The 13,379-nt window shown below is 49.3% G+C and overlaps 1 protein-coding gene across 1 annotated transcript in view; it reads right to left on the bottom strand.

The window, feature by feature from the left end:
* The window catches only part of NECAB2 (N-terminal EF-hand calcium binding protein 2), a 54,073-nt gene that overhangs the window by 19,475 nt on the left and 21,219 nt on the right, over nucleotides 1-13,379 (bottom strand). Inside the window, 5 exon segments of the mRNA XM_043985027.1 lie at nucleotides 2,442-2,521; nucleotides 3,356-3,474; nucleotides 5,350-5,485; nucleotides 10,410-10,511; nucleotides 10,883-10,908. Coding sequence (XP_043840962.1) covers nucleotides 2,442-2,521; nucleotides 3,356-3,474; nucleotides 5,350-5,485; nucleotides 10,410-10,511; nucleotides 10,883-10,908 — 463 coding nt within the window.

Raw genomic sequence — 13,379 nt, 5'->3', positions numbered from 1 at the left:
GATTCTCAGTTTTCCTCATCAGCAAAATGGGAATAACAATACTTGTACTACCTACAGCAGATGGTCTTTGCAAGGAAAGTGTTTTGTAAATCATAAAGTGCCACAGAAAGGGGGATAACCCTAGCTAGCATTCATGGAGGGCTTGAAGATTTGCAAAACCCATTAGAAATAATTATCTTCAGACTTGCATGAGCTGATGACGAGTGAGATGAGCAGAACCAGGAGAACATTGTACACAGTATCATCAACATTGCATGTGATGATCAACTGTGATAGATTTGATTCTGCTCAGCAATACAAGGGTCCGAGATAGTTCCAAAGGACTCATGATGGAAAACGCTCTCCAAATCAAAAAAAGAACTGTGGAATATGGATGCAGATTGAACCATACAATTTCTTTTGTTTTTGGTGCTGTGGTTTTTCTTTTTTGGAGGTTTTTCCTTTTTTGCTCTGATTCTTCTCTTATAACATGACTAATGAAGAAATGTGTTTAATGTTATCGTACATATATGACCTATATCAGATTACTTGCTGTCTTGGGGAGGCAGGGAGGGAGAAAAATTTGAAACTAGAAATCTTATAAAAACAAATATTGAAAACTATCTCTACATGTAACTGGAAAGGATAAAATACTTTTATAATTTTAAAAAAAGAAATATTATCTTCACAACAAAGTCTGGGAAGAGGGGGCTATTATAATCCCCAATTTACAGATGAGGAAACAGAGGTGAAATGACTTGCCTAAGGTAACGCAGCTAGTAAGTGTATGAGGCAGGATTTGAACTCAGGTTTTCCTGACTCCATGTCCAGTGCTCAATTCACTGATTTACCTAGATGCCTCATGTGGGTTTCAGAGCTGGAATCACTGGGTTCCTGCTCTAGGCCCTGCCCCTAACTAACTGCATGGAAATCAATAAGTCCTTTAACCTCTGAGTTTTCTCATACATCAAATGAAAAATCAATAACTCACTCCTGCCCTGGCTATCCCACTGGGAAGTGTTGGAAGGACCAGATTAAATCAATGGTATTCAGCTGTTTTGCAATGACTGATGGTCTCTAGGACTTTGGTTCCTATTGGCAAATTCCCTAGGGGGTGTCAGCCTGACAGGTCCCCTTACACTGGGTCAGAGGGCAGGAACCCAATCTCTGCAGACACCGAGGGGGGTGTCCCTCAGGACACCCTCTGTGTCACTGTCAATCTCACTCCTTGTCCAGATGGCTTTCTCCCAATTTCCTCTCTAGCTTGTTTAGGGCCCCCACCCCCACCCCCCACCCCCAGGAGGACAGCACCGATGACATTTACAAAGCAGCTGAAAAACAGGCTTCCTCTCTCGCCTTCTCTCTCCCTTTCTCTTTCCCTCCCTTCCCCCTCTTTCCTTCCCTCCTCTTCTCTCTCTCCTCCCTACCTCTCTCCCTATCTCTCCCTCCATCTCTCTCCCCCTCCCTCCTCTCTCCTCCTTATCTCTATCTCTATCTCTCTTTCTCTCCTTCCATCCCCCTTCCTCCCCTCTCTCTCTCTCCTTTTCTCCCCCTGCCTTTCTCTCTCCTCCTCTCCCTTTCTCTCTCTCCTCCCTATCTCTCTCCCCCTTTCCCCTTCTCATTCCCTTCTCTCAATCTTCTCCCTCCTCCACTCCAAAGACTCATCGAAATAAAAATCAAACATGGGAACAGATTGGTTCAATATGCATCTCTAGCCAGAGAGGCCACTGTGTTCCTGACCAACACCAAACCAGAGACATTTTTCTTCCTTTGGATAAAAGCCTGCTGCAGGTGCAGGGATGCTCTGGGCAGGCTTGGGCTCTGCCCCCTGGGGCAGGCAAAGAGGGGACGTAGCATTCTGCCTCCTGCTAGAACCACTTATCCCCCAAAGCCTAACAGTCCCCTAAGGGAGGAACAACATCTCCTCCCCAGCACCCAGCTGTGAGTTTAATCATAAAATGTTAGGACTCAGAGTTGGAGCAGGCCTCAGAGGGCATCTGATCAACCTATGCCTGGAACAGGCATCCCTCGAACACCATCCTGGGACCAATGTCAGAGAGAAGGGAGAGGGAGGGAGGGAGACAGGAGGTAGCCCGGAACAAAGCTAGGGACAAGGACAGCTGCTTTGGAGGGGCAGTCAGGAGAACCTTGCTTTATCAGACTTCACCGTCTGCCATTTTAATAACGAGTTATATTTGTGCCTAATAGAAAAGGGGCCCACCTCCATCTTTCTGTTGACCATACTGGGACTGCAGCCCATGAAGTATCGAGGCTCCAACCACCCCTTGGTTAAAGCGTATCCTAATGAAAATTGTAGCTCCCAGGTGGAGAAGGTGGTGGCATAAATAAACCCCTGAAAGTAGCATTTCCAGATCTATAGATGGAATGACTGTGAGGGCTGGGAGCAGTCGGCGCCTCCAAGGGGCCTCTGAGGCAGGGGACGGAGGCCAGACCTTCCTTACCTTATTCTCCAGCCTCTCGATCAGCTCTGCTAAGCGACTGATTTGGGCTTCCAGCCCTTCCTCCTTGGTGTCTGGGGAACCTGCTTAGGAAAAGCCGGAGAGTTCATTTGGGGGCCTCCGGGACACTGGGGAGTCATGAATGGTGGTAGAGGGGATGAGGAGTCTTCAGTGAGCTAAGGGTGGGTGGGCCCAGACCTGCGTCTGAAGTGTCCTGCTGCCCCATGCCTGGATGCTCTCCTCCATTACCTCTGCCTCCTCCCTTCCCTGGATTCCCTCTAGGCTTAGCTCAAATCCCACCTCCTGCAGGAGGCTTGGCGTGGTCCCCCTCATGACTAGTTCCTTCCCTTTGAGATTTCCTTCCATTTATGCTGTGTATATCATATATATGTGCATATATATACACAGAGAGAGACATATAGACATTGACATGTATAGATATTGACACAGAAAGAAAAATAGAAAGATAGAAAAATAGAAAGAGAAATAGAAAGACAGACAGACAGGACAGACATTGTCTCCTCAGTGTGTCAGTTCCTGAGGTCAGCGACTATGCCTTATGGGTACTCCTAAAGCTTAGCACAGTGCCTGGCATCTAGTTAGTACTTAACAAATGCTTATTAAGTAATTAGCATCCTACCTCCTGAATTCTGGTGACTCCCCCCTCCCCAGCCCCTACCTCCAAGTTTTGGGAATACTCCCAATTCAGCATTCTGCTCCAGGACGAATAGATCTGTGTTAGGTGAGAGCTTCCCCAGCCTCCTTGAATCCCCAAGCCCTTCCCTCTACACCAAGGGTCCTGGGCTCCGCCTCATGGCCCAAGCCCCACCTATGTGACAATCCAGGGACCTCCTATACTGGAGTGACCCTCCAGGGGGCCCCTAGTGAACACTTCCCTCCTACCAGGTTCCACTCACCAGACGGAAAGCTCTTCCTGGGCTCTGCAGATGAGACGTTGTGGTCAGGGGTATAGCGGGGAGCCGGGTTGCCATACCATGCATCGGCCACGCCTTGGCTGGGTTTGCCAGGGTTCTGTCTGTAGGGCAAGCAAGGTGTTAAAAATACACGGTGGTTGGGGGCAGCTAGGTGGCGCATTGGCCCTGGATTCAGGAGGACCTGAGTTCAAATTCAACTTCAAAAACTTGATACTTACTAGCTATGTGACCCTGGGCAAGTCACTTAACCCTCATTGCCCCACAAACAAACAAACAAACAAACAAAAACAACGTGATGGCTTCAGGGGAAGCGCCAGATTCCTGACACACGGACTTACTGTTTCTACACTGGGCTCATCTTTTGAAGGCCAGGGCATGGATGTAACTCTGGGAGAGCTAGATTTTCTTCAGTTATCCAAGAGGAGCTGTGCCGTTCCCTCCCTTCAATAGAGGCGGCTCTCTGGGCTCTGACTCCATTCATCACATGGGTTCCCAGTTCATTTGTCACATGTATTCTAGCTTCTCTAGGCACACTTGGACTCAGTGTTGGGAAGACCTAGGTTCAAATTCTGCCTCAGACACGGAGTAGCTAGTCATTCAATCTCTCTGAAACTCTGTAAATTGGGGATAATGAGACCTATAGTACCTAGTTCATAGAATTATTAGGAGGAGGAAAGAAGCCGCAATGTTCTCCATCCATAATCAGTTTGGTACGGTTATTATCATCCAGGCATCCTGACAAAGCGGATAGCTTCTCTCCCTAGCTGACACACTCCCACCATGATCACTGTGGCCCACACCCTTCATCATCCTAATCTCTGTCTCCAGCCTCAGGGAAATGATGTACCTTGAATTTGTGGGAGGGGCAGAAGTAGGGGGAGGAGACTGTGACAGGAAGCAATCAATCCTCTGTCCCCCTCTAGTCCATGACTCAAGTTTTCAGCATGTCTGATCTCTCCCATTTCCCCAACCACAGTCAGCTGGGTTCTTTAGTCCAGGAACAGGGTCAGAACCAAACCTTCCCTAGGAATCAGCTTGCACTGGAGACAGGGCCAGACTCTACCCCACCCTACCCCACCCCTCAGTGATATTGGACTTCAGCAGGTCAAACTAATACTGGAGTGGTTTGTCATTTCCTTCTCCAGCTCATTTTACAGATGGGGAAACTGAGGCAAACAAGGACTTGCCCAGGATGTCACACAGCTACTATGTCTGAAACCACATTTGAACTCAGGTCCTCTTGACTTCAAGCCCCAGTGCTCTAACCACTTCACCACCTAGCAGCTGTGCTTAATGAATGCTAAGAGACTTGACTTAGACAAATGCAGGCACCTGTGCAGAGAAATCCCAGGACCCGTCCTGACATTTACCTAACACTTTTAAGGTTTGCAAGCACTGTATGTACCTAAGCCCAGGTGAGCCCCAGGATAAGTCGTGAGAGTCAACATGATAAGTAGGAGAGTTCATTTCAGAGATGAAAAGACGGAGGTCCCCCAAATGGGGAAGTGACTTGTCCAAGGTCACCCAGCTAGTAAACAGCCAGGCTGCGACTGAACCAAGTCTTTTGCTCAAATTCTGAGCCCCTTTCTCCTCTGCCATCACTGTTCCTGTGTACATCAGAAACAATAACAGCATATTTCTCTAACCCCTGCAGGTTTAAGGGAGAAGTATATGTTACTGACACCATTTTACAGAAGAGTAAACTGAGTCTTAACCACAAATGGGGTCACGGAGAGTCAGACATCATTGAAAATGACCTAACAGCAAAACGAGGCTTTCAGGAGGTTAAGTAAGTTGCCCAAGGTCTCAGAACTAGTAAGTGCCACAGGCAGGATCTGAACCCAGGTTTCTTGGCTCAAGTCCAGCCCTACACCTATACTTGTGCATGTGCTCATGCGATATAATTATTAAGCACCTACTATGTACACAAACATAGGCACAGACGGGTAGAGCAGGCTCGACACTGCTTTCCTCACCGTATCTGGCTGGTCTGTTCCTCGATGGCTTCCACCGCACTCTCCACGGAGCTCAGCAGGGACTGGATCTGATTGGCTGTCTCCTTGAGGAGGAAGCGGGTCACAAACTGGTCCACGTGGATCCCCCCTCGTACACCTATGGCGGGAGGGCGGGGAGGGGGGGGGGAACAGGGGAGTGAGGAACACAAAGTGTGTGCGTGTGTGTGTGTGTGTGTGTGTGTGTGTGTGTTTGGGGTGTTGGAGAAGACGCATGGGGTCAGAGGAGTGGCTGCTGCCGGGCACAGGCGGCCGACACCTCCCACAGTACCTCTCCCTACTCATCCCTGAAGAGTCAACACATCTGAGGGAGGAGGAGGCAACCTGTATGAGATGATTCTGTCTGAAAAGCTCACTGGCATTTCTGGTTCTCCCAACGGAACCTCCTTCTCCATCCTTGGCCTTCCCCTCAGTGCTCCTAGGCCCAAGTCCAAAAGGCCTCCTGGAATCCCTAATCTTAGAAGCAAGATCGGGTTCAGTCCACCAACTAGCATTTATTAAGTGTCTGCTATATGCCACACACAGCGCTAAGCTCTGGGGACACAAAGAAAGACATAAAGCAGTCTCTGCTTTCAAGGAGCTCACAGTCTAATGGGTAGGAGAGCAGAGAGCAGGGCTTTAGGGCCCTCATTGGTACTGAAGGATTGGGGAGACACTCACCAATAGGAGATGAGGAAGAGAGGGAAGAGGGAGAGAGGGAGGAGGGAGGAAAAGAGGGGAGAGGGGGAGAGAGGGAGGGGAGAGAGAAAACAGAGATGGAGAGAGGAGGAGGGAAGGAATGGGGAGGAGAGAGAAATGGAGGGAGGAAAGAGGGAGGGAGGGGAGGGAGGAAGATGAGGGAGGGGAAAGGGAGAAAGAAAAGGAGAGAGATAAAAGGAGAGAGATAGAGACAGACAGAGACAGAGATAGGGAGAGAGACACAGAAAGAGAAAAAGAGGGAAGGAAAGAGATAGAGAGAAAGAGAGGGGGAGGATGGGAGACAGACAAAGAGAGAGAGGAGAAAGGAGAGAGGAAGAGAGGAGGAAAGGGAGAGGGAGACAAAAGAGAGGGAGGGAGAAGGAGAGAGAAAGAGACAGACAGAGAGAGAAAGGAATAGAGAGACAGAGAGGAATGGTGGGAAGAAAGGGGAGGGGAGAGCAAAGAAGGAAAGAGGAATAGAGAGAGAAAGGGGGCAGGAGGAGAGAGAGAGAGAGAGAGAGAGAAAGAGAGAGAGAGAGAGAGAGAGAGAGAGAGAGAGAGAGAGAGAGCGAGCTGTCTAAAGAGAGACAAGGAAAGAGCAAGGCAAGAGAAAGAAGGACAAAGCAACACAAAGAGAGGTGGGGAGATAGGGAGAAACAAACCGAAATGGGGAGGGAAAAGATAGAAAGGAAGCCAGTAATAATGAGAGAGAGGGAGAGTCAGACAGAAAGAGACACAATGGGAATATCTTCCCCAGCCCAGGCAATTTCATGGCCTGCTTGAGACTGCATTGTAATTGTGAAGATGAAGGGGAAGGATTTGCTGTGGGTCAGACTGTCTTTTTGGAAAATTAATTAATACTCAGAAAATTACTTCAGGTTCTGATAACTTTTGCTGAATTATAATCACTGATTATCCTTCCCAGTTAAATTTTTTTTTTTTTAAAGAAAACCAAATGTCTGAGACCCGTTCCTCTGTGCCCCTAGGTTCTCTGACTGCACAGGTAAGTCATTTGTTGTTGTTCAGTCTTTTCAGTGGTGCCTGACTCTCCATGACCCCATTTGGGGTTTTCTTGACAAAGGTACTGGAGTGGTCTGTCATTTCCTTCTCCAGCTCATTTTACAGATGAGCAAACTGAGGCAAACAGGGTGAAGTGACTTGCCCAGGGTCTCACAGCTAGGAAGTATCTGAGGACAGATTTGTACTCAGGAAGATAATGTCTTCCTGACTCCTGGCCTGGTGCTCTATCCACTGCACCACCTAGCTGCCCAACAGGTAAGTAAAGTGGTATGGAATTACAAGGTCAGCCCCACCCCAACCACAACCACCTTGTTTTCGGATGGTGGGAAAGCAGAACCACGCAGCTTCCCGAGGGCAAGCCTATGAGACTGAAGGCTTCCTCAGAAGAAAAACGGCGTCCCCTGGGTCAGGATTTCCTCTCCCGCCTCAGACTGCTTGTAAAGGCGGATGGTCTCTTTGGTCTTCAGGGTGCCCTTGTGGTAGAGAAGGAACACCACACAGACCCCGTTCTCCCCAGACAAGTGCGCCAGCACATCCCCCTGACCTGATAGTAATACCTCACATTTAGACACAGCTTTAAGGTTTTCTTTCCAGGACAACTCCTCGCCTTTGGATCCTGGCTTTCTTCAAGACTCAGCTCAAACCCTACTTCCTGCAGGGGGCTTGTCCCGGACCCCCTTCCCTGCTAGTACCTGCCTCGCATGATGACTCGCTGTTTACACAGCGTACATCTTGTTTGTACATAGTTGTTGGCGTGTCGTCCAAGCAGAGACTGTGAGCTCTTTGTGTTCTCAGCACAGTGTGCCCGGCACACAGTAGGTGCTCAGTAAATACTAGTTGACTGACCTGATTCATATCAAGGTAGGGAGTACGATGAGAAAACTGAGTCACAGGGGGTGAGGGGGCTGGGATTTGAACCCAGTGCTCCTCCCTCCGTGTCTAGCGCTCTCCTCGCCACCCCACTCCCTTAGAATGTGAATGGAGCTCCTTGAGGGCAAAGACCAGGTTTCTTTGTATCCCCAGCTCTTAGTACAGAGCCTGACGTGTGGTAAATAAGCACTGGGACCTCCTAGTACATATTTGACTCCCTAGCGATGGGGAAGGAAACGGGCAGAGGATGGGCAAGGGGGCACAAGGGATAGAGTGGTGGGGAAAGTCCTTCCTTTTCTTCCTTGTCCCTGGAAGAGTTGCTTCTTCTAGACTCTGGGGAGCTGGGAGACGGCTATGAAGATTAATCAGGCTTGCCTTGAGCCCCCTCCAAGCGGCAGGCAGACTCACCAGCCCTCCCCCGCCCCCTCCTTCCTTCCCTCCCGGCAGCCAGCGCTGTCTTCCCATCTGTAGGGTCGCCTGGTCAGGAAGCTTTGCTCACAGAGCCTTAGAGAGATTCACTCAGCCAGACTTCATGCTCTTCTCTCCCCCTCCCTCCTCTCTCCTCTTCCCCTCTCTCTCCTCTCCCCCCCCCTTCTTTCCTCTCCCCCTCCCTCCCTCCCCCCTCCTCGCTCCCTCCCTCTCCTCTCTCCCTCCCTCTCCTCTCCCCCTCCCTCTCCTCTTCCCCTCCCTCTCCTCCACTCCTCTCCTCTCCTCAGGACTAACCCAGTTAGAGACCTCTGATAGGAGGGGGAGTGCCAACTCTCCATATGGGGCTTGAGAAGGAGGGATAGAAGGGGGTCACACAACTCTTCCTAAAGCCTCCTACCATCTCTGAATCTGGTTTCCAGGGCCCTGCAGAAGGTTTTGTATACAAAAGGTGCTCAACCAGTGTTAAATGGAATTGAAAGGAGTGGCCTCCTCTTTTTGACTCTGTGTTCCCTGCTCCCTTTCCCCTCTCCCTCCCCAGTCCCACCACCATTGGGTCAGAGGCTCTGCGGAGAAAGCTGGATGTTATGCTAAGAGCTTTACAACTATTATCTCATTTGCCACTCACAGCAGCCCTGGGAGATGTCTGCCGTTAGGAGCTCCATTTCACAGTCGAGGTTAGGTTAAGTGACTTACCCAGAGTCACATAGCTAGGAAGTGGCTGAGGCTGGATTTGAACTCAGGTCTTCCCACCTCCAGACCCAGCACTCTCTATCTAGTATGGACAAGCTATCTCATGGGTAGGCAAATCCCCTTGGAGTTTCTCTAATAGGACCCCTTCCAAACAGTACTTCTATTGCATCATGGTTACTGAGGTGCAGCGGAAAAAGACCTGAGTTCAAATCCTGACTCCCATACTTCCTGGTTGTGTGATTTGGGGGGGGTGCCGAGGGGGGCACATCACTTTACCTGACTGAGCCTCAGTTTCCCCATTGGTACAATGTGGATAATACTCATCCTCTGTTATAGGATCGTCATGGGGAGAACGAATTATTGTCCTTTAAAGTACTATTGCCGTGTGAGCTGTTATCATTGCAGAACTGAGCTGCCCCTCTGCAGATTGCTATTGTGGAACTCCAGTGGGTGTGGATTTCCTTAAAAAGACCCTGTAGGACAGGCTGTGGGCATAAGCAGCCTGCAGCATATGGTCAGTGCTGAAGACCCGGGCTCAAGACACGCCATGAAACATCACCTAGGTCACAAAGGGCCGTGACAGGGGGTGGATGAGTCACATGTCCTGAGCATGGGACAATGATGACTAACCCGAGGGCCGTACTGTGTCTGGAGGAGGCCTCCAGAACTAGGAGTAGATCTTCCACGGAGGGTTTTTGGAGGAATCTGGACCAGACTGACCCAGGAAGAGGAGACACAGATGGGCTGTGGCCTCCATGGATCCCCTCAAATGCATCATACGGGGCAGCTAGGTGGCGCAGTGGATAAGGCACTGGCCTTGGATTCAGGAGGACCTGAGTTCAAATCCAGCCTCAGACACTTGACGCTTACTAGCTGTGTGACCCTGGGCAAGTCACTTAACCCTCATTGTCCCGCAAAAAAAAAAAATTTTTTTTTTGGTTTGTTTGTTTTTGGGTTTTTTTGGTGAGGCAATTGGGGTTAAGTGACTTGCCCAGGGCCACACAGCTAGTAAGCGTTAAGTGTCTGAGGCTGGATTTGAACTCAGGTCCTCCTGAATCCAGGGCCAGTGCTCTATCCACTGAGCCACCTAGCTGCCCCAAAAATTTAAAAAATAAAATAAAAAGCATCATAAAACAAGGCTTCCCCAACACATCCAATCTCCTCCATATCTGTCACTTTCCCTGCCTGTCCCTGAAGAGGAAGGTGGATCATGAGGGAAGGGCCTTCCTCCTGGGCCAGACCAGGACCCCCTCAGTTTGTATCTGAGGGGTACACGGTGCCTAGAAGTTCTTAATAAATGCTTGGTGATTGATGGATAGCAGAGGTTGGCTTTGCACTCACCTTCTTGGTGTAGCCCATAGCCTTCAGGACCGAGTGGTTCAGGGTCTCCAGGGAGGCTAGGACGTCCTCATAGTCTCCCATGTGGTCCACGAAATAATCTAAGGGAAGGGGGCAGAGGGCAAGGGGTGGTCAGGGCACATCTGAGCTCTGTTCTTGCTTTGGGGTGACAGAGAAGACCACGTTATAGTCCTAAATGGGGAGGACGATTGAGGGTGTTCATGAGCAGGGTGTAGGCAAAGGGGACAATGAAGGCAAAGAGCAATGAAAGTCAATGTGGATGGCACTGGCTTTGGGAAAGATTCTTAATCTTCTGGCTCCATTCCCAGTCTCCTCTTGCCCCATTCCCCCTTTTGTTCCTCCCTCCAAGGCCCTCCTATCTGGTTTGCTTGGGGAGCCCCCTTTGGCCCTTTCACATCCTCCCCCTGGTATGCTTCCCAACCCCACACCTAGTAACCCTAGGGGCACCTACCGCACAGCTCTTTGGTGTCCACATGGCTGCAGAGGGAGGGAGAAAGGGAGAGAGAATTGGAGAGTCAGTGGACTTGCATCTGCCCAACCCCAGGTGGAGGTGCCTGACAGTGAGCATGGTTTTCCATTTTCACATCTCCAACTCAGGGGACACCAAGACGAAACCCCTAGGTTTGGATCCCAAATGAAGGGGGAGAAAGGCTGGCAGCATCTATGAGGCAGCATGATGTGGTGGGCTACACTTGGAATCAGGAAGACAGGCTCAAATCCTACTTCAGATCCTTGCCCTGTGTGATCCTGGGCAAGTCACTTAAAAACTTCTATGTGACCCCATCTGCAAAATGAGGGGATTAAATCTTATGGTCTCCAAGATTCCTTCTAGCTTTAAGTCTATGATTCTGTGGGATGTGAGGGTCCTACTCAAAGGCAAAATATTCCCTGCTTTTGGTCTCCCATTAGAGTGACAATGAAGTCCACAAGGTGGAGGGGATCATCTCCAGATAGGACTGGTTAAAATCTGTAGGTGTTGGGGCAGCTAGGTGACGTAGTGGATAGAGCACTGGCCCTAGATTCAGGAGGACCTGAGTTCAAATCCAGACTCAGACACTTGACACTTAACAGTTGTGTGACCCTGGGCAAATCACTTAACCCCAATTGCCTCACCAAAAGCAAACAAATAAATAAATAAATAAATAAAAATCTGTAGGTGTTCCCTAGGAGGACCCCGAGGGTGCACTGGACATGTTCCATAAGCACATTACACCCCCAACCACAGAATAATAGAGCCGGATGGGGCTTTAGAGGCCACCAGGCTCAGTTCCTTTGTTTTACAGATGAGGAAACTGAGGCAAAGTTGTTAACTGACCAAGCCAGGGCCACATACCTAGGAAGTGGCAGAGCCAGTTTGCCTGACTCCAAAACCAGAGTTCTTTCTATATATCTCGTCACCTTTAGAACTGAACACCGAAAGGGACAAAATGGGATGAGTCATCAGACACTGGGTGGAGAAGTCTCAACCAGAGGGAAGGGGTCTGGCAAAGCCCTCCTTGAAAGGATCCGGGGCTTTGAAATCAGCCCCCTTTGGTGGGGTCAGGAACGATGGGAATGCAAATGTGAGCGTCAGTGAGCTTCTGTTCCCACTCAGCCGAGAAATGCTTGACAGGTGGCCTGTGTGAGGCAGGCAGAATTCCCCACCCCTGAGTCCCCCACAGGGGAAGAGATGAAAGAGGATGATGCAAACCGCTGAGAGAAAGTGGAAGTTCAGAAAGCGAGGGATGCGGAGAGTGAGGGAACCTGTTGTTGAGAAACTGGAGAGAGGAAACAGCAGGGGATGATGGAAGCAAAGGCTCCTGGAGGGGGCCGGGAGAAAGGGTTGGGCAGCCACAGAGTCAGGGTTGGCTGGATGGGGAAGCAATCGTCCACAACAGAGGCAGACTCGTTTTCCTGGCTCTCGGCAGGGAGAGCCTGGCTGCTGGATGGATGGCTGGTCAGGGACTGACCAAGGGTATGACCCAGACTAAACTCAAGGAAAAGACCTAGAGAAATCAGCCAGAGAGTAATCTGGTCCTTCAGTGGCTGACCATCAGTGGTCCCCTTTGGAAACGAATGACAAACAACCACCACCATCTGGAGATGAGGGTAAGAGAGAAGAGAAAAATGAGCTTGGGGAGAGAGAGACTTAATCAGGAGCTACTGAATGCAATCCAAAGGCAGACAGAACCACTGAGTCAGAATTTGGGCAGCTTCAGAGGCAGCTGTGAGTAGATTTGGGAGCCAGAAAGAAAGGATGGAAAGACCCAAGGATGGGACTGAAAGGGTGAGCTGGACAACCTTGAAAGGAAATCTACAGAACAGCCTGTGAGCATCAGATCATTCTGTTAAGAGGAGTTAATTGAATTCTAAGACTGTGCACCCACAACTCACTTATTTATATATAGTGTATACTATATATAAGATTTTTTAAATTAAGTTTTTAATTGGTGTTATTTTACAACACCTAGATTTCCCACTGTATTCCTCTTCTTCCCCCTCTCCTGAGATTTCTTCAGTCAACAATCAATGTTCAACATCCATCCATCCATCCATTCATCCATCCAACAAGACTTATTTGTTACTTATCCATTAGTTTCCTCATTCATGCATTTATTTACTTATTCACCCTGCTAGGTGCTGATGAGGATACAGAGGTAAACTCCTTGGGGGCAGGAACTATTTCATGCTGGTCTCTTTCTTCAAAGCTTAGAACATAGTAGATTGCTTAAGAGTTGTTTCCTAATTTGAATCGAATAGTTTCTGCCGTCACAGAACTTAGTCTGATGTTATTGCTAATTGCTTTCATATGTGTCTAAGTCTTGTCTTGCCGATTGGACTATGAGCTCCCAGAGGGCAGGAAGTGTGTATTTATTTATTTTGTATACCTCACAGGGCTACGTGCAAAGCTGGGCAAAAACTGACCTCAGCGAACACTTATGGATGATGGTGACTTTCTCCACCTATAG

Source organism: Dromiciops gliroides, chromosome 2 (assembly GCF_019393635.1).
Source record: "Dromiciops gliroides isolate mDroGli1 chromosome 2, mDroGli1.pri, whole genome shotgun sequence".
NCBI classification, from domain to species: Eukaryota; Metazoa; Chordata; class Mammalia; order Microbiotheria; family Microbiotheriidae; genus Dromiciops; species Dromiciops gliroides.
The sequence above is the reverse complement of the archived record's forward strand: the minus strand, read 5'-3'. Positions and strand labels throughout refer to the sequence as shown.